The sequence below is a fragment of the Rhamphochromis sp. 'chilingali' genome (assembly GCF_963969265.1).
Source record: "Rhamphochromis sp. 'chilingali' genome assembly, chromosome: 19".
Taxonomy (NCBI): Eukaryota; Metazoa; Chordata; class Actinopteri; order Cichliformes; family Cichlidae; genus Rhamphochromis; species Rhamphochromis sp. 'chilingali'.
Window position 1 is genome coordinate 13,296,501 of NC_137946.1, and position 20,795 is coordinate 13,317,295.

The window sequence follows — 20,795 nt, forward strand, 5'->3', positions numbered from 1 at the left end:
AACTGAGCATCATCTAAACACCACAACCTATTTGAGTATTGTTGCTGACCATGTCCATCCCTTTATGTGTACTAGTCTTCTATCGGCTGCTTGCAGCAGGATAAAACACCACGTCATGAAGCTCAAGTCATCTCAAACTGTACTCACAAGGCTTCCACACCCACCAGATGTAAATCCAAGAGAGCCTTTGGGATGTGGAGGAATAGGAGATTTACAACATGTATGTTCAGCTGACAAATCTGCAGCAGCTGTGTGATGATATGTCAACATGGACCAAAAACTCTGAGAAATAAGAATTAGCCTTGGAGGTGAATGGTGTGACATGTGTAGCAGCGAGGTTTAAGATCTGCTGGAAGAGCAGAGTACAGTCTGCTTTCACTCCAACATTAACATTTATTCAAAGCAGTTATGTGGGGGGAGGCTGTGTGATAAAAGTGACGGTCAGTTTTCATATTTCATAGAAGCAAAAGGTCACAAAAGACCAGATAGCAATTGTGCTTTTGCCATAATTATACTGGTGAAATCACTTTAACATGCTCATGGCTCAGTACCAGAACTATATCAAATAATTTTGTCTACAGGAAACAAAGCCACACCTAGGGTGGCTGAGTGGTTAGCACCATCACCACACAGCAACAAGGTTCCTTATTTAAACCCTGGTCGGGGAATTTGCATGATCTTTCTGTGCCTACGTGGAGTTCCTCTGGGTACTCTGGCTTCCTCCCACAGTCCCACAGTCAGTTTAACGCATGATTCTAATGTGAATAACATACTTAAAGTGTAGCAGATGAAGTACTGTATGAATATACAATTTTTATTCCTTAAACTCAGCCTACAAGCACAATCTGTCTAAACAACCTGCAGTCATTGAAAAAGAAGGTTTTCACAGGACTCCGTGCATCTTCAGTGAAGCATTATATTTGCAGAAAGTTGGAAAAAAGGATACAAAATATTTCTGATGGCCTCTGTGTTCATCTATTCACATTAAAACTCATTTCCTATAAAAGAATGAAATTCAAGTCTCTAACTCAAAGGTAACAGCAAAACAGCTGCAGACAACTTGATGTTCATGTGTCTACTGAAAGAAATAACACTGAATAAGACACTGCAATCCCCCAAAGCTTGTTATGAAGCAGTCTATAGCCAGAAGCGTTGGAGATGGTCAATTGATACAATGAGGAAAAGCAGCTGCACGACATGTCTGGTGGAGGTTTTTGCTGCTAAAGCAAGATCTGTGAGTTGCTAAATAAAGACGTCATGCATGCAGAACTGTGAATGATAATCCTACATGTTCAATAAAGACAAAAAAAAAGGCATAAGTGAGTTTAGTCAGAGTGTGTTGTGACAAAACAATCAAACATTCAACTCACAGGCGCTAACAGAAAAGAATGTCTTTTTTTTCTTAACATAAAAGATTCAACAGCATCACGTTCTTGATTAAACCATGTTTTATTATTCCTAATATTAGATGTAGATACACAAGTCAACAAACATTATCTTCAATTTGTAATGAAAATGCTCCACAGCACACTGACATCGTGTGGAAAGGTCTGATATCACAGACACGTACCTGAAAATGGACAGCAGTTATACTTTTTGCAATAAGTTGCATTAGTAACAGTAGTAGTAATAGGAACAACAGTAGCAATAATGATAATAATAGCAATTAATAATAGTAGTGGTATTAACAGCTCTGAATTACAGAGGAAGGAACAGACATTCGTCAAAAGAAATGAAGGTAGGTGGACAGGCTGCGAGACAGACCACTGGATGAAAAAATGCAAGCTCCCACTAGACAGCAAAGATCCTGCCTTCTTCTAAAAAAGGAAGCTCAAATTGTCACCAGTCTGTTTTCAATCATGTGTAATACTTAACAAGTTGGTTTTCTGCTTCATTAAGTACTCCATCGTTACAAATACTCTTAGAATCAAAACGTAACTCTTTGACATCAATAACACATACTTCTCATGTTCTGGTCAAAGCTCACCAGTAGCACAATGTTATTTTAAAAGGATGCCATTTGCAACATCAAATCACAGCCAGCTAAGGACGTTTCCACAAGACTGGTTTGCCAGGGTCACTCTGCATTAAATATACAGGGCAGTATCAATACGTGAGTGTGTGAAAGAGAGAGAGAGAGAGAGCTTGTGTACAGTATGTCAAGTATGAGAAATATTTTTGCTTCACATGACCAATTTGGCCAAACTGGTTTGAATCATTCACATTCAAATGAGCTGATAAGAAAATACACTGTGTGACCTTTGAACTTGGATCGCCTAATATCTGATGGAAACTGTTCAGAGCGGTTATCGCTGGAAGGGGAAGGACTCCTTTATTCAAAACTGTGCACAATGTCTGCAAACTCCACTGGCTCGCTTATGTATGCAATGACCTTTTTTCACCTGGATCCCACATTGTAGTTCAGACTGAAACTAACTGGGAGCTCCACCATACACTCAGGAATGCAAACTCTTACAGTTAAAGAGACGAGGCAGGTTTGATAAATCTGGACCGCGTGCTGTTAACTGAACCCAGACTTGTTGCGGCATTCCTATGAACTGACCACTCTTTTATGGAACTGTATACCCATCCAAGCACTAATCAGCTTTAATAAGCTACTTTCAATATCAGTGCAACACAAATAGTTACTTGCAGCTCGTTTGCTTTTATGGGACTCCGTCAGATGTTTGTTTGTTAAACCGTTGCTGAATCTTTGCTGTTATAAGCAGTTAATTCATGCTTGGTAAGTAACTGACTACACCAACCAATTAATATGAAGGCAGAATGTCAGGTTGTAGTGTCTACATTCACAATATACTATAAATGCCATCTTCATTTGAAATGTACAATATGTGAGGAGACTAGCAAACCTAACACCTATCATTTGTTTACATAATCCATAGTAGGTCGCCATTTGATTTATTTTCACCGCCAACTGATTATTACTTGCTCTCCAATTATCAAGTCCAATGTATGTGTATATTAACACATGTAGATGGCATAGATTGGACACTTGGAAGTATAAATCTAGTTGAAATCATGCCACATATTCAAGAGTGCACGGCTGATCAAAGAGAGTTGAGGGCATTCTTCTATTTCTGGGGTTGGTGCCAAATCAATCCACTGACATACATGAGGTCATTGCCACAGGTCACTTTTTAAACAAACTTTCGTATCTTTTTATAAAACTTCCTTGACAACTCAATCGTTTGGTGAGTAAAAAAAAAAAAAAAAAAGTGGGTTTAGTGTATTTGTAGTGGGTTCAAGTAAGGCTCAGGCTCATATCTCTTTGTTGTAAAGCACACAGCGCATTCCTCAGTGCCTATCCAGTGTCACCTTCACGCACCTCACTTCACCGGTAAAGCCATCTGTCAACCCTCCTTTTGTCCTGCTCAGGTCCCTGTGCTTCAGTTTTTTATCTATACACACTGCCCCCGTGCCTTCACATCAGTAGGTGGAGAACGGAAATAGATATCAGATGACTAAAACAAATAAATTGTCTCGAAGATCATCGTTAGTGATGTCAGCTGAAGATATTTTCAAACCAAAAGAAAAGCACAGCTCTGGGAAATCATTCCAGTGATATTAATTTCTGTTTCTGCCCGGTTTACCGATTCTGAGTACCGAAAAGCAGCATCCATCTGGCCACGCTTGATCCGAAAAAACATAAACATGCAAAGTCCACAGCACCACAACTCACACAAACGCACCCACGCACACACACACACATGCACACGCTAGAAAACTAATCTTCTCTGCTTTGTACAGAAAAAAGAAAGAAAGTTGAAAATCAAGCAGAAAAGATCACTCAAAAAGAAAGAATCAAATACAGGCAAAATTAGAGATAAAAAAAATAGTAAAACCACTTATTAAATATATATATTATTTTTCCAAGGAAAATTGTGATCACTTACTGCACACTGCTAAAATTCAATGAGCTTTATTTTCCTGTCAGAACACCTCATAAACTGTCATTCCTAAAAATAAAAAAAAGGAAAAAAGAAAACAAAGAAAACAAAAAGATATAGTACATACAAGGGCAAGCTGACATTCTCCACAAAACCAAATTTGCTTCTCTCAACAACATAAATCAAGATTATCTACCATCAAATTAGTCTTTGTCAAGCCAGCAACTGAAAAAGATAAATAGTAATAATGATATCAATAATATTGAGATTAATAACATCAATACCAAGAACAGAAGAAGAGATGTAATGTGATCCTTTCTAATAGAGAGCAGTTAAAACTGGGCAAATGAATCAAAATGCAGCAGAGTGGAAAACCATCATCTTTTTTTTTGTTTTTTTGTTTTTTAGAGAAACAGTATCACAACAGGGTTAGCTAATCAAGACTCACTGAAGAGCAAATATTCCTACAGAGGAGGATCCGGTTTGCTAGACTGGAACTGTCTCTCTGCTAATGACATCCACCCCCGGTTCTGACTCACACTAATGACCTCTGTTGGTCAAAACAGGGTGAGGGCTCTGATTGTTGGGTGCAGTTAAAGTGAGATGTGGACTGGATGAGTAATAAAATAAGTGACACATAAAACCAGCAAAGAGGGAGAGAATAAAAGAGAAAAAAAAAAACTTTTCTCAGCTACATGACGCAGCTGTTAACAGATTCCTCGGGGCTTGCACAGAGAGCAGTGTGTTTGTATGACCTGTTTGTACTTTCCTTTATATCTGCCTCAGTTTTTTGAAATTTTGACAAATTTAGTTCCCATCCATGATTTTACAAATGTTTTATTTCTTCTTGCCGAAGAAGCTGAACCTCTTCTCGCGATCCTTCTCTTTCCCATCCTTGTTGCGCATGGTAACGCCTCCAGCTTCACCCGAGCTGGGCGAGATGGGCGGCATCGTCATGGCACGGCTGAGGGGCCGTGCAGCTCCAGGCGAGTCTCCTGATCCTTTTGGAATGGAGCTAAGGATGGACTGGATCCAGGAGCTCATCTCCGCCTTTCAACACACAAAAGAGGCTGGTTATGTTTTATATTCCCCTAAATGTGTTTTAATGATTTGAGCAATATAAACCTGTTATGTACATCTCACCTCATCCTTTGCTTGGAACAGGTACTCTTTCCCATCCCCTAACCTGCAGTCACAGGGTTGAAAGGGTCAACACTTAGTCAGGGGTAAATTTAACGTCTATTACACCAATCTTACTATTTCACCGTGGCCTTTAACTTTCAGACACTTCATGCTGTCCGTCTTCTCACCTGAGCTTGAATACGTGTTTCCTTTTCTTATAGTCATGGGCTATTTCACACACAGCCTCTCCCAAGCTGATGGGAACTTCTCCGTGGTATGGAATGCCGTTGCTAGCACTCTTGCCGTCTTTATAGAAACCAAGACTTCCTTTTCGTAGGACACAATACACATTCTGCCAGGACCTGCGGGAACAAATGAACAGGATAAAAGTTAAACTGTTCTACATACAGATTGATATCGCTAACTAAAGCCACGTCAGCATTTCTTTCTCTTTGCACGTGAACAAATCTTCTTATAGCAACGCTCACCTGGTAGCTGCCTTTTTGATGTGAGACTCCATCTCCTGTTTTCGACAGAGCATCCCCTCCATGGTCTCTGGCTCCGAGTCTGCCGCGCCTCTGCTCGGTAAAGTGGCAGACGGATCGACGCGAGACGATGCCAGTCCGCTGTCTCTGCCCGGTCCGTTCACTGACTCAGACTCTGAGCCCTGTGGTTAAAACCAGGACATGAATGGTGGTGAGGGGGGCAGAAAAAAAAAACACAGCTGGATGGAAGTGGTGATTAGCAAAGCAGCCATTCACAGCCATACACGAAAAAGCTATGATGACGTCTGCTTTGACAGCACTGTATGATTACCTGAGATAACAGCATAGCGAGGGTTCAGGAGGTCTACATAATCACACAGCATTCTGACATTGCACAGACTCTTACTGGTAAAACACACAATTAAAATAACCAAACATACAGGAAACAGGCATGCTACACTAAACTAGATTTTAAATTAATTTAAACTGCTCCAAAGAGACCCGAAATCCAACTTGTGAATACATTTAAATATTATTCTGATGCTAATCTCAGCTTCTTCAGTCAAATAAAAAATATAAATAAATAGTCCTACACTATTGCTCAATTACAGTTCACCTCTAAGACTGGAGATGTTGAGATCTTAGAGATACTGCAGCTTAAGTGTTGTGGCTTTAATTGATCTTATAAACCTTAAAAAACATCCACAGACAACAGGATTTTGCTTCTAGTACTGCGACTATAGTACAAAACGGAAACTCAGGGCACCTTTTGTGTCACGTACTTTTCTACAAAGGATTCTCACGTGACTCCATCAAAAGACTGACACTCAAAGGCGACTCACACACATGGATAAAGACTAAAACAAACTACATATAAATTAGCTTTGAACAGCTACATTTATCACCACATTTACTTTGGGCTCCACATTTACAGTCACTCCTGTCCTGGTCAATATGAGCACATATAAATATATAACTGCATATTTGATCCATGAAAATAGTGTGTTCATGAATCTGCATCATGCCTTTAAACAGCGATGGGGCTCGTTAATGATAGCTGTAGCTCATGAATAAATAAAGTGATGGTTGCATCTGTGACAGAGAGCAATAGCTTCTCAGTAGAAGGAAAAAGGCACTGCAGTTGACCAGGAGCTGAGCGGAGGCTGTGAAGGGGACGAGGGGTAGCTACAAAGCTGACCGTGACTTGGTACTCACACGCTCCTGCTGCTTTGGCTTACACACACGTTTAGGCTCTGATTTCTTTCCCACTGACAACGATAGCGATAATGACTGCTGGCAAAAACGCAATAAGAAATTGTTAAGAAGTCTGGGGCAAAAAGATGAATGTCAGGATATGGCTTGCACTTCTAGAACTGCAGAAACACAGAAATAGTTCTCGTTCATTTAGTGATTTTCTCTGTAGCATCAGTTGCAGAGGTTTGCAACAGTGCTGCCCACAAGCAGCCAATCCATCACCTCTGACACATGAAGTCACCGGGTACTTGTTTTCATCTGCCACTGAAGAGAATCACTCATATAACATGTATGAATTTAAAGTGTAACACAGTTTTCTTTCCAGAACCTAACCCAACGAGTGGCTACATATAATAAACATATCTGTCAAGCAAAACACAACTGCTTGCTAATATACAGCTTGGCATTACACTTCATAAGTTAGATCAAACTGTCTGATGGATATGAATTTTAATGACCTATCTAATAATGTGTGAGATGAAGGAAGACAACACAGTGGACTACATGTTAAATTATGCTGGAAACTCTGTAAAAATCAATGAAGCACTTGAAGCATACACACAAAGCGTATCTTACTTGTGATGTGTCATTGTCGCTGTGTACTCCGTTCACTGACACGGACTGATTGAGAGTGGTCTGGTCCAGACTGGTTCTGTGTTACAGAGGGAAAAGAAAGCATGTTAATTTTTCTCTCGTAGTGTGTTTTTGCTTTACACGAACACTCTTGTGCTCTACCCAGTCTTCTCTTTGGCATACCTGGCTGCAGAATCATGTGGTTGAGTTTCTGTCTCAGACTGTGGCACTTCTTCTACTGGTGGAGGAGTAGGAGGTCGCCTCGCTCTCTCCTCTTCCTCCCGCCTCCTCTGATTTTCTTGCTCTTCAAGCTAAACAGTGGAAAACAATTAGCCATTTTTTAGTGTAATACCAAGGGAGTCGGGTTTCTATTGTCTAAATTATAGATGATGCAGAATGTACTATATCCTACACATCCTGCATTTACCAGTGTACTCCAGAACAAGCCAAATCTCTCTACTTACTGTAGTGAGCTTCTCCAGCTGCACGAAGCGCTCTTCCCAAGCCGTGGCGAGTTTCTCAAAGGCTTCATGGCGCTTAATTAGGCTCTCTACTTCATCCACATTTGAGCCCAACTCTGCTGCGCGCACCAGAGGTTCTTGCCCAGCCAACCACGACTCTGCCACATAAGCATCACGTCCGAACTGCAACACCTCCAGCACTGATATGAAGATGACCAAAGGCCACAATATAGAGAGAAAAACAAAGAAAACACAGAGAGGATGAGAAAAAAAGAATTATAATTCAATGTACAATGCTGCAGTTGCATAAAGAGACCTTTAAACCGGAGGTACCGGTTTGCATGTTATCTACCATCTCTTGCGTGTAGCAACTTGCCTACAACACCATGCACTTTTGCCACGGCTCTGTTGGCCTAAATGCACCCGTGTGCAGTCCAAAAATGTGAAGCATGCATACCAATTTGTAAATGGTCCATCTTGTCTTGCCATTTTTTGTTGATCTTATCTCTTTTTTCCTGGAGTTGAGTCAGTTTTTCTCGGATCTGTAAATAGGTGAACAGGTTCAGATATCAGTTCTTGAGTCAACATGGTTTTTTGTTTTTTGTAAACATGCACTGTTCTCTCTCAAGACAACCGTAAATGTGACCCACTGCAAAATACCTCATCAGATGCATAGTGGTTTTTGTTGATCAAAGTATTTCCCATCTCAACACAAGCAGTGAAGCTGTCTGTCCTAGCGTCAATCTCTGATCTGATGTCTTGATGATTGGCAATTACTAACCCTGCAGAAGATACATCCCTATAAAAAAAAAACCCCACAGGAGATAGGAGAGGCAGGTTATATATGAATAAACAAGTTATTGTTGAAGTTATTTTATAGTAAGTGGAAATTTAAGCAAAAAATGACATTTACCTTGGGCTATCATGTGCGTCAATCTGCAGGTTCACACCATCCATCCAGAGCATGAGGTCTCGCACCATGTTGAAGAAGCGGAATTTCTCCACGGTGTCCAGCAGGAGGAGCCTGCGAGCCTCGCCAGCCTCGAGCAGGCCCTCCCAGGCAGAAGTCACAGCATGTTCGCTTCTGTGAATGTCATCCGCTTTCTCACCAGCGTAGGCCTTCTGCAGGCGTGCAGCATCATCCTGCACTTGATTCACCTAGGAGTTCAAAGGAGCAGAGGGATATTTGGTCTCGTATTCACATATTAGTTTCGCCATCTAAAATGAGATCACTTTTAGCAAGTGATAACTGACCTGTCCGCTGAGGGCCTGGATGTCATGTTCAAAAGCGGTGTGCTGTCTGTGCAGATGCTGGACAGTGTTGAGGTCACGGCCAAGTTCAGAAGGCAGTGCTTCCCTCTTCTCCTTAACACGTCCAAGCACCTCCATGGCATCTTGATGGAAGCGGTGCAGCTCATAAGAGGCTGCCAACATTTGCGTGCGTGTGTCAATCAGCTCCAGCAGGTCAGCCCAGGCCTCGTTTAAACCGTCTTTCCATTCAGCAACACTGGCGTTCTCAGGATGACCCGACTCAATCAGATCATCTGCCAGCGCATTTACACCATCCACACGCTCTTGGCCGATAGTGCTGGTGTCACGAGCAAACTCCCGGAACTTGTCCCTCAGCATCTGTACAAAGAAAAAGAAAAAAAACAGGGCAAAAGGGAGCAACATAATTAATTCAGCTAAATCTCTTTGAGCTTTCATGTCTCCAAAGTATGCTACTGAGAGGAAAAAAACTCACTGTGACATGTTCATAGTCCTGTCCTAGTTCATGGGAGCCAGCAACCACCTCTCTCTCTGCAATCCACTGTTCCAGGTCATCCACCTCCCGCTTCAGCTGGGTCAGCCTCAGCCTCTCCTGAAGCCGTCCCCGACGCTCCTCAGCAAGGTCCTTCAGACCTGCGTACAGCTTGTCAACTTGGGCTTGTCGTAAGGTGATTCTTTCGCTGTTTAATTGAAAATGAGAGAGATGAGGTTATGGGTGTCCTGTTCTATTTATAGAAGGTGAAGTGTGGCATCTGAAAATGTTCACAACGTCTTGTGCTCTCACCTCTCTGGGTGTTCATTGTTGACCATGAGACGACTGCTGTTGGCCAGTTGGTGGATGGTTTGGGCGTAGTCTTCAAGTGCCTGCTCAAGGATCTGGTGCTTCTTGACCATCACTAGAGCATTTTGCTCATCCTGAGAGAAAAAGAGAAAATTATCAACTTTCTTCAAGCACAAGATGTAGGGAAAAAAAGCAATTAAATCTCACTTTACACGAGCTTACCTTGGCTTTTTCTTCTGACATCATGTGCAACTCTTGCTCTCCCATCCAGGCCTCTGCCTCCGCAGCATCGGCATAGAACTGCTGGGCACGATTAGCCTCTATTAGACGGGCATGACGCTTGTCTGTCTCGGCGATCAACTGGTCCCAAAGGCTCTGCAGTTCAACTAGGCGATCCTCCAGAACAGACTGGCGTTCACCATCTACCTGGGTCTGAGTCTTGCCTCGTCTGTGGATGTCATCAATGCGAGGCTGATGGCCTTGAATCTCCTTCTGCAAAGTCTGATTCACAACCAGAGACAATATTCAACTTTCTTAGTTGGCTAACATTCCCTACTCCTCAAAATCTCTCTAAACTCAGTCCAAGTGTCTGTTTAAAGTATTTAGATTCTTGCATGTCAAAGTTTGGAACCTGATTACCCATAAAATTACGTCTTATCTCTATGACTGTGGTCAATGTTCAATAAAGACATAAAAATACATTATTTTTGTACTGTAAATTTATTCAGGCTGTTCTCGACTGTGACTGTGACTTATATGAAAATGAGACCACATTTGATGAGTAATCAATACCAAACCTTTGCCCTTTAAGCTACTTACAATGCAACACCTAAAAATAATACTGAAAATTTGTAACTTTTTCAAAATATATTGAAAAAGCTGCAACTTTACCTGGTTCTTCTTGATTAGCAGCTGTACAGTGGGCAGGTCTTTTCCATGGTCTGTGGAGGTTGCTAGGGGCATCCTTTCTGTCACCCACAGCTGAGAGGCAAAGATTGATTATTAATTATCTTAATGTCAGGATATATTTTGTCAGAAACTGTTTATTTTATTGATGGAATCACTAAGGTTATCCCACTCACAATTTCATCCTCCAGGTCTCTGTTGAATTGATGTGCTTCTTTGGAGGCGAGCAGCTGCTGTCTCCTGAGGTTGAGTGGGTCTTGGAGGTTGGCGAAGCTGTCGGTGACACGCCGTTGCTGACCATCTATCTCAGCCAGTCCGGCATCTTCCTGGGACAGAGCCAGAGCCTGAGACTTCAGGGCCTGCACCTCCTTCTCTCTGACCTCCATTTGATGCTCCAGCATCTACATAGAGAGAGCACAAACATTAAAGAAACAAATGCATAACATTTAGCTCCACTAAGCAAACATGGCTACTTGCACCACATTCATTTGATTATATGTAATATTGAACATGTTTAAAAAGTGAGACTTTTTTCGCCCATTTTAAAAATGTATTTGCAAGACTAATTTTAAAAGTGCTTTTTCTGTACTATGTAGTGTACCTGGTGCTTCTTGAGGAGGATGTTCACACTGGTCAGATCTTTTCCATAGTCATCACTTTGCAGCTGACCTTCAAGGTTTTTCAGCCAAACATCTAGAGCGGAGCAGCTCTGTGTGAAGAGCTCTGCTCTGTTAGCATCAAATAAGCACTGAGCCTTCGTACGAGTTGTGCTCTCCAGCTCCTCCCACTGACGCTGCAGGTCCTCCAGGGTCTGCTGGACAACAGGTTTCAGCTCAGGCTTCTCAGCAACCAGTGCTTGACCCTCCTGTTAGAGATGAGACACAAAAACAAGCTTGAACGTTATTAAATGTCCCATTTGGTCAAAGTCAGTGCCATTTTCCAGTTTTTCAAAAGGGAAGCTAAATAAAGAAATTAAATTATAATGACATGGATGTTATGATTATACATTTACTGATTTAACTGGCCACACCTTATCAATTTTGTCGAGCCAGTCTTTGTTGGAGGCCAGCTCTGCCATGAATGCCTGGTGTTTCTGCCACTTGCTGTGAAGATTTCTGGCCTCATCATAAGACATGTCCTGAGCCGTCAGCATCTTCTCATTTATCCACAAGGTGAGCTATGAAAAAGACAACAGCATAATGGAAGTTTCAGTTTCAATGTAAATATCAAGATGCAATAGTTTGCATTAGTACTCAACTAAGCCATATTCTTACCTCTTGTCCATCTTGGAGGAAGTGCTGAAGTTCCCGGTTATCCTTAAGCTTGGTCAGCAGTTCATTTGCAGCCTCTTTATTCTTAAGATGTCTGGAGAAAATAAACGGGAAAAAATGTTTAGCCTTCAAACATCTAATTAAAAATGTAAATAATAAAAAGTTATATAAATATCAGTTTTTCTTCCTTCTTTTACTCTAACCTTTCCTGGATTGAATCAACCTTTTCCTGGATCTTATCAGAGTTTGCATTAGAGTCATTAATGAGGCGTCTTCCAGCTTCCACCACACCAGTTATTTTCTCTTCACTGGCCTCTGTGGTGGTGAGGAAATCCTCATGCTTCTTAATGGCCTCCTCTGCTGCCTGAAGACTGGTGGGCATCTCTGTGTGGGACAGCACGTACTCCTACGCAGAGATGGACACAAAAGGAATGTTAAACATCGTCTCACATGCAGTTTTCATAGGTAATTATCGAATTCCAGTGATTTTTACTTTTTTTTTTAGGCCTTTTTTCCTGTTTATTTATACAACAGAGTAAGACATTTAAAAATGTGGGAACTGGTAAAGAAGAATTTTTCATAGAATATCAGATCCATTTTCTCTGAAACGTGCAGTTATTTGCTTTGCACCAATAAAAAAAAATTGTTATTTCTTTGTCGAAGAGTATTTTCCTAACCTGGCTGTTAAGGAATGCCTCTGCCTGCTTTGCATCTCTCAGGAAAGTCTGGAAGTCGAAGGCTTGGGCCAACAGGCTGTGCCGATTCTCCCACATGCGCCGCAACTCATGCCAGCCAGTGTCCAATGCCTGGAGCCTCTGGGCCAAAAACATGTGCTGGGCATCTGTCTGACCTTGGGTGACCTCCTCACCAACCGCACGCATCTTTTCATAGTCCTCCTTATAGTTATCCACCTCGTTCTTGATGCTCTCATGCTGGGCTAGCAAACTCTCAGCCTCAGGCAAAGAAGTGGGAATATCCTCTGAAGCCACGGCTGTCTGGGTGCGGGACAGCCAGGACTGGAAGTCATCCAAATCCCTAAGGAAACCCTGTAGCTTGCTAGCTTCCCCCAGTGACTCTTCCCGTCGCTTCATGGTGGCGTTCAGTTCCTCCCACACCTCTTGAATCTCTCCCAAGCGTCCTTGGATCTCTCCTGCTTGATCTGGATGTTCCTTGGCCAACTTTTCTGCCTCATTTCTCAAGTCATCTAATTTCCCCTGAAAAGATAAAGAAAAATATTTAAATTGCATATATTATACTAAAATACCTCATCACAAAACCCTAAATAATACTATATTCATTTTGCCTTGTTTCACTGGTGTTCTGGTCCCACCCTCCACCCATTACATTTACACCTCCCATACCTGGATAGCCTCAAGGTCCCTCTCCATGCCAGTGAGTTTGCGTTGTAGTGCCATCACTCCCGCCAAGTCATTGCCAAGCCCCTGAGTAGATTCAATAACTTTGGTCTTTTCCTTCATCCAAGTCTGGATCTCATTACACTCGAGTTGGTAGTTCTGGATGTTGAGAGCCGACTCAAGATCTTGTTTCTTTTGTCCAGCCAGTTGCTGAAACTCCTTCCATCTAGAAACAACACAGACCAGGCTTAAAATGCTACCTGCACGCCTTTTAAATAATACACATTCCTCAGCAGAAATAGGGTTACAATAATTCATAAATGTAGCTCTGACCTGTTGTTTAGTTGGTCTGCTGTCTGGTGGATTTGGTCTTTGTTACAGTTGTCTGAGCTCAGCAGCTGCTCTGCCACCTGGTTCACATCAGCGACACGGGTTCCTAGGTTGTTCATCTCAGGTTCCAGTGTCTCAAATCTATATCCATAAATGAAACACCATGATTAATTCACTCATTCTATCTATCATAGACATTTCTAGACATTATAGTAGATTTAAAAACACTGACTGTTTATTTTTAAGATTAGAGCTTAGATCAATATAATGTACAATTTTCATCTTTGCTTTATGTCATCAACATTAATTTCCGCGATTACATGTAATGTCATTTCACAACTACAAGTGTCCGTCTTAGTCTTTCAAACATGAAAAGATTTTTGTCCATTTAGCACCCTTGGCCTGGAACAAACTGCAGAAGGAATGGAAAATGACTGAATTCATTTCATTAAGTGATTTTAAATCTAAACTACGAATCCTTGAGGCCAAGTCCATAACATGCAACTGTTTCAATTAGATTGATTGTCATTTTAACTGACTTTTTATTTTATTTGAATTTTATTGAATTTTATTTTTATTTTATTTGTATTCTTTCACTTATTGTTGCATGTGTGTTGTTGCTGCCTGTGTTTGAGTAATTTCTGTAACTGTGAGACATCTGCTGCTGCCTATCTTGGCCAGGTCTCCCTTGAAAAAGAGGTTTTTAATCTCAATGGGATCTTCCTGGTTAAATAAAGGTTAATAATTTTGAAGAAAAATAATTAATCTGTCATCATCTTTGGCATTCGAACCTTCCCTCACCCACAGACTCACCTTTGCTGTACGACCTCCAAGTCCTCCAGCTTTGTAGGGATCTCCATGCCATGTAACCACTGTTCCTTTTCCTCCACCCAGAGCTGACAGGCACCAGCTTCACTGAACATGCGGTAGAGGGCCAGGGCACCTTCCAGAGCCTGGCGTCGAGCTGCTGACAGGGTCTCCAGTTCTTCATAACGTTGTTCAATAGCAGGCAGACGACCATCCACCTACAGTCAGCAATAGGCAGTAATTTAGTACTACAAACAGCATGCAATCATTGAAGAAGTATGAAAAAGAAAGCACACGTACTTCAGGGTAATGTACATAGGCCTGTGGCAGTGCTTGGACCTGCTCGTGCAGAGAGTCAATTAGGGGGTGGTGACTCTGGATCTCCTCTTCTATCTCCCTCTGCTTGCGAGCTAGAGTTTGGGTAGAGAACTCATCGTGGCCCACCTCCTGACTGGATACCTGTCTAAGTGTCTCCATGATCCATGCCTCCATGTCATTGGCATCCGTCTGAAACTGATGCAGGGCCACGGCTTCCTTAAGGCTCTGCTCTCTTTGCTTAGTTGTCTGAGAAGCATCAAAAATAAGAATATTATGGGTAAAAATGCAATATTTGAAGAAAGCACCTTAGAATTGATGATGAACATTTACCTCCTCCAGATGGGCCCACTGTGCACGGATGTCTTGAATCCTCTCAGTTACTTCCGAAGCTCCAAAGTGCCCTTCTTTAACCAGATCTTCTCCAGCAGCAATACTGTTACTCAGGGGGCCATAGCGGGCTGCCATCTCATCCCTGAAAGCCTCATGTTTACTGAGTAGGTGAAGGGCAGAAGTAAGGTCACGGCCACAGTCTCCACTAGCCAGGATCTGTTCCTGCTCTCGGATCCAGGCTGCCTCCTCTCCAAGATCCCACAGGAACTGCCACAGACGCCGTGAGTCCTCTAGGCACTCTCTGCGATTCACAGCGAGCTGACCAAGTTCTTCATAGGCTTGACCCAGCAGCTCAACCTTCTCACTAACTAGTCCAGGCTCACAAGGTTTATAGGCTTACAATTAAAAAAAAAAGGCAGAAATACACAGAATTTAGACAGTGTGCACAAAGGGTCAGACTAAAATGCATACTCTGTACACAAAATGTGCAAGACCATTTTTTTAAGACTTACCCTGCTCATGGGAAGTGAAGCGGTTTGCAGCTCCTTGCACTGCCTTGATCCTCTCTGCCTGAGCAGAAATATCAGCCTCTACCAGATTGTGCTTTTGCAGTAGGTCTAACACATCATGCAAATGTTTTCCGCTGTCCTGAGACTGCAGACGACCCTGAAAACAGAAAGCACAGTCCAGTAGAATATTTCCCAGTTTTATCTTGTGAAAATCGACAATTACCTAAGTATATATTCAATAAATAACGATTGTTTTTCAACTTACCACAACATAAACGTCATTTTTAAATATAAAAATGCTAATAAATCTTTAGTGCTTGGTGACTTCTCACATATTGGGTTACAAACACATCACTCAGAGCTATAGACAAGTCACATCCAAGTAGCTGAGATTTTATACTACCCCATTCTATTGGTTACTTATAATATCCTTATAGGGTCAGGTCAGCCCAAAATTATATCTATAAATTTTATCTCTTGCCTTCAGTGTGATTTATCCATTTAAATCTGCAAAACCTGTGAGTAATTTCATTTTAGAATTACTTTACGTTTTACTAGAGCTGGGCGATAGAACGATAACGATATGTATCGCGATATAACTTTTACTCGATAGAGAAATTAAGCTATCGCGATAGACCTCGCCGCTCTTGTCCTCAAAGAAAAAAATAAAAAAAGGTCAGCCAATCCAAATTAAGTAGCGCAGAGCCGAACCAATCACAGCCGCAGCGTCACGTCGCGTGGCTTGTTACGTACAGCACAAGTGCCAAGCCGCACGTGTGTTTGTTTGGGAAGTAGCCAGGGGTAATGGAGGAAATGAGTGTGCCGACTAGAAAAATCAACCGAGCGTGACCGAAGAGAAAAAAGATGATGGTTCCAATGCCGGAGAGATTGTCAAACGGAAGAGCCATAGAAGTTCCGTAGTGTGAAGGTATTTCGGCTATTTCAAGTCTGACAAAAAATAGAGTAGCGTGCACTGTAAATTGTGCCGAAAGCAAGTCTGGAAATACAATAAACTGGTGCATGCGTCACACTGTGCGCCACGTTATTGTTTCGGTGAAATGAATTTCTACAATACTGTTACTGTTAATTCTACTCTCTGCAGTGTTTAAATGCTTACATATACACACAGTTACTGTCCCTCCACACATACGACTCGGTTCTGCTTCTATGCCCCAGCTTTGTTTACTTTTTCCCACCGAGGCTTCTAGACTTCTGATTGGCCAACATTTCGGCACGGTTAGGAATCTAGCGCCACCTGCTGCTTTGGCATGTTCATAGCAGCGTTTTCCTTCATTTCTGCCTTTATGTGTGGACGGGATTATTTTTTAAAACGAAAACGGAAAATCTCAGTTTTCAAAAATACCCGTGTACGTGTGGACGTAGCCTGAGTCTCTGACTGGAAGCGCTAATTCGTCATTCGGCTTTTGTCAGACTAAAGTAACTGTTACAACTGTTTGAAAAGCTCAGCTATACAACAAGGAGAGATTGAGAATTTCCTTTTAGTTCTCAGTTTATTTGATATTGACAAAAGTTAGTCAGTTTTGTCTGTTCTTCTGTAAAACAAACTAAGATTTATTTTTAGAATTAATATTTTGTTTCTAAGTGGAATTGACAATTTAGTCTGTTTTGTTTGTTCTATTTTGAAACTTAAACGCTTTAGCGGCTGCCTTTTGTGTAGTTTGCAATATTTGCCTTTATTTATCTGAAAAAGTCTCATGTTCCTTAAGTACATCTACCCTGTTGAACTTATTATGGGAAATAAATATTTAAATAAAAACAAGCTGCTGATTATTTCACATTTTACTTGTGAGCAACGGCACATTTAAATCTTACAAATATAGTTATTTGGCTTATATCGTGATATATATCGTTATCGCCTGAAATGAAAAAAACATATCGTGATATGAAAAAATCTCATATCGCCCAGCTCTACGTTTTACCAACCACAATCTCTCTAGAGAAGAAAGCATCTGTTTATCAGAGATAAGAAGATGATGCTAGTGACAGCATGACAGAATCTAAGCAGCTGGGCTGTAACGTTAGCTAGCTGCACATATGTAGACAGTAAAAGGAAAATGGTTCCCACAACTGCTATTCCCATTGCTACTGCCATTCATGGAAGTCAGGTTTTAGTCAGTTTGGATTATACAGTATAAATTACATAGCATAAATGATACTTCACACTGTTCAGCTATTTAAACCAAACAAGGGGTCTGATATATTGGCAAATGTGTCAGTGGTAATCAGGCATTACTGGCGCTTCCTTTGGCCAATCAAAATGTGAGCACATTTAAGATAAGTCTTTATTGCCATTGCGCAGTCATTCTTAGTACAATAGTACAACGAAGTTGGAAAACACAGAAGAAAGGTGCGTAATTCTAGTCACTGGAGTCTACCTCAGTCGACCTCAGTAAAGCCAGCAAAGAAAGGTAACACCAATCAGGCTAGGCCTGCACAAAGCTAATTACTGCTATAAAGTGCTGACACTAAAGCTGTCAGGGACATATGTGAAAAACAATTATGTTAATTGAGGATTAGGAAACTCATTTTTGCTAATTAAAACCTCAAGAGAATGCAGGAATCAAAGTAGTAATTCAACACAAAGTGCAGTCAAATTTATGTAAGCTTCTGTTTCTTTGTGGTAGCTTTACCTTCTCATCTGCCATCCAGTCCATGATGTAACGCATCTCCTGAAACAGCCTCTGTAGGTCACGGTGGGCATTCAGACGCTCTCTGCGTGCAGCCAGAAGTTCTTTCAAGTATTCCCAGAGTCGAAGCACATTATCCCTTCGTGCGAGTATGCGCCGCACATCATGATATCCCTCTGCCTCCAGCTCTTTGGCGACAGCCTCCACTGCGGCCACACGCTCCCAGTATGCTCCAATGTCTGTCTCAATTGCCTCGTGTTTACGAGTGGCAGCTTCCACTGCTCCCAGGTCGGTTCCAAAATTATCCTAATATCAGAGAAAAAGAAGCACATGATTGCATTATTGTAAATCTATTTACTGCATTCAAATCAGGAATTCAAATTTTGTTTGTGTTTTTTCAATTTACCTGAGACACCAGTCTCTGGTTCTCGCTCAGCCATGTCTCCCGCATAGCAGCTTTCCGGTCAAAGCGAGCAGCGAGCATCTCCAGTTTCTCCTGGCGAATCAACTCATTTCTCAGTGCCAGCTCACGTTCATGTTCTGCCTTTTCCAGTCGTTCCCATGCCTGCCATGCAAATATAAGCCAGGAAGCCTGTATCATCCAGAATCTACAAAATGAACATTGAGTTGGAAGGCTGTACTTGCCTTTTCTAGAACAAGCCATACCTTATTTATGTCAGAAATGAGTTTTCCCTCTCTTGGCATGTAAACCTTCTGATTGTTTGCTCTCATCTTGCTTTGGATAGTAAAAAGAAGAACCTCCAAGTTTCCTTTCTCTGTAAATCTGAGGACATCAGACACTGATAGTTAACGTACTGCATAGCGTCACCATTTTGGATTATAATTGATTACCAAGCACTGACTCATTCACTTAACCCAGCTGACACTCACTTGGGAGGTTTCTCCACAGTCCTGTAGGAGTTAAAAGCTTGGAGCTGGTTCTGTACAGCACTCAGAGAGTTAGCTAGCTGCCGATCATTGAGTGTCACTATGGTCTGCTCGATCCACTGCAGCAGCTCAGAGGCCAGGGTCTCATACTTCTCTATCAGCTGGTCAGCCTCAATAGCATAGTCGAGCACCTGAAGTGCAGAGAAATGTATTATTTGAACTGGGGACATAAAGTCAGTGTACATCTACTCACTTTCACTCACATAAATGTAAACACACAAAACTAACCTTGCCAATTCGTTTGCCCTCCACTGCCAGGGCTTTCATCTTGGAGAAGTAATGATAGTAAGTTGCCACATAGGTAATTATAGACTTTTCATCAGGCTGATCCACATTGACATCTTGAAAAAAATAATAATAATATGGTTAATATAAATATTTACATGGTATTTATATTATATATACTATAATATTTGCATCAAAACACTCTGAATAACACGTGGGAAAGTGTTTATATCTTTAATCATGCTTTTTGTTATGTCACTATAGCTGACTTGCTACAGTGATGCAGTGTTGCCTAATCTAAAATTTATTGCAGTAATCCTCTATAGCCAAACTCTCGCCAATCTGTTTCAGGCAACAGCTTAGTGCCTTAGCAGACAGATCAGGCCATCAATGTGACTTACAAGAGCGCTTTTGTTGTTGTTCAGGCTTTAAACACTCACCTTCTGGGTCCAGCAGCTTGGTAAGCCCCAGTTCCTTCTCAGCCACATTGAAAGCATTTTGGAGATTGTAGTGAGCGTTGGACCTCTTCAGGTTGTCAAACTCAATCAGGTCGGGTCTGCAGAGGATTGGAAAAAATTGTGACTTTAATGAGAAGGGGTTACAGAAGAGTGCAAGGTGCAAGCAAATACGAATATCGGCTGACTTATTGCAACTTGTTGTAGTACAGAAGAAAATGTTTTCAATCCAAGGTGCATAAAATGTTCCTCTAGAACTGGATGAAGTCATCTGCATGAAAAAAGGCTTCTGATCATGGATGAAAACCACACCTGCAAACTAATGCCTGAATGATGCTTTCATTTACAGTTGCTGGTTGGTGGTAGAAAAGTATGAAAGGCGTTCGGGTGAGTATATTTTATTAAAACCTATAGGATATTATAGCATGAATGCATTCACAAAAAATAAAATGAGGACAAAAAGGACTGAGCATAATGTAATTTCTTGCATGATAATGTAAACGACAGACAGCTCAGTGGTTTGCGTAACTACCCTACGGCTCACTAACTGCTCTGAAAGCCATGTTGGCTTTCATCTATCAAGTATCACCCTTATCACCCTCACAGTATGCAGTCATTGTAAGGAACAATATGCTCTCCTCTGAGTCATATGTGTTTAGGCTACACCTTTGGCTTCTACTTTACAGCTCCATTTAAATGTTAGCTATTCATGAGTTACCAGCAGAGTGTGCAACTGGGGTATCAAGGATGGCTCTTAATAGAAAATAAGTGGGTTATAATTTCTGTGATCTAGGTCATCTTATTCCCTATTTATTTTCATCCTTTCAGGCATACTGCAGA

At 41.5% G+C, this 20,795-nt stretch overlaps 1 protein-coding gene across 3 annotated transcripts in view; it reads right to left on the minus strand.

Annotated features, from left to right (window-relative positions):
* Positions 1-1,430: 1,430 nt before the first annotated feature.
* Positions 1,431-20,795, minus strand: part of sptbn2 (spectrin, beta, non-erythrocytic 2) — a 54,044-nt gene continuing 34,679 nt past the window's right edge. For 2 of the 3 annotated variants that reach the window (XM_080866808.1, XM_080866809.1), the window contains 33 exons: positions 19,941-20,056; positions 19,504-19,616; positions 19,219-19,406; positions 18,994-19,111; positions 18,734-18,892; positions 18,331-18,633; positions 15,683-15,836; positions 15,171-15,565; positions 14,823-15,086; positions 14,529-14,740; positions 13,719-13,856; positions 13,392-13,611; positions 12,708-13,244; positions 12,234-12,436; positions 12,034-12,124; positions 11,790-11,936; positions 11,361-11,624; positions 10,936-11,160; positions 10,745-10,834; positions 10,076-10,354; positions 9,857-9,987; positions 9,548-9,752; positions 9,058-9,432; positions 8,717-8,961; positions 8,464-8,602; positions 8,261-8,345; positions 7,807-8,003; positions 7,526-7,653; positions 7,346-7,421; positions 5,519-5,697; positions 5,219-5,392; positions 5,052-5,094; positions 1,431-4,958 (listed from right to left, as the gene is read on the minus strand). In XM_080866808.1, the coding sequence (XP_080722934.1) occupies positions 4,746-4,958; positions 5,052-5,094; positions 5,219-5,392; positions 5,519-5,697; positions 7,346-7,421; positions 7,526-7,653; positions 7,807-8,003; positions 8,261-8,345; positions 8,464-8,602; positions 8,717-8,961; positions 9,058-9,432; positions 9,548-9,752; positions 9,857-9,987; positions 10,076-10,354; positions 10,745-10,834; positions 10,936-11,160; positions 11,361-11,624; positions 11,790-11,936; positions 12,034-12,124; positions 12,234-12,436; positions 12,708-13,244; positions 13,392-13,611; positions 13,719-13,856; positions 14,529-14,740; positions 14,823-15,086; positions 15,171-15,565; positions 15,683-15,836; positions 18,331-18,633; positions 18,734-18,892; positions 18,994-19,111; positions 19,219-19,406; positions 19,504-19,616; positions 19,941-20,056 (6,406 nt within the window). In that variant the 3' untranslated portion in view covers positions 1,431-4,745. Of the gene's footprint in view, positions 4,959-5,051; positions 5,095-5,218; positions 5,393-5,518; positions 5,698-6,718; positions 6,809-7,345; positions 7,422-7,525; positions 7,654-7,806; positions 8,004-8,260; positions 8,346-8,463; positions 8,603-8,716; positions 8,962-9,057; positions 9,433-9,547; positions 9,753-9,856; positions 9,988-10,075; positions 10,355-10,744; positions 10,835-10,935; positions 11,161-11,360; positions 11,625-11,789; positions 11,937-12,033; positions 12,125-12,233; positions 12,437-12,707; positions 13,245-13,391; positions 13,612-13,718; positions 13,857-14,528; positions 14,741-14,822; positions 15,087-15,170; positions 15,566-15,682; positions 15,837-18,330; positions 18,634-18,733; positions 18,893-18,993; positions 19,112-19,218; positions 19,407-19,503; positions 19,617-19,940; positions 20,057-20,795 lie in introns of all 3 variants that reach the window. The other variant, XM_080866810.1, reaches the window with a different exon arrangement.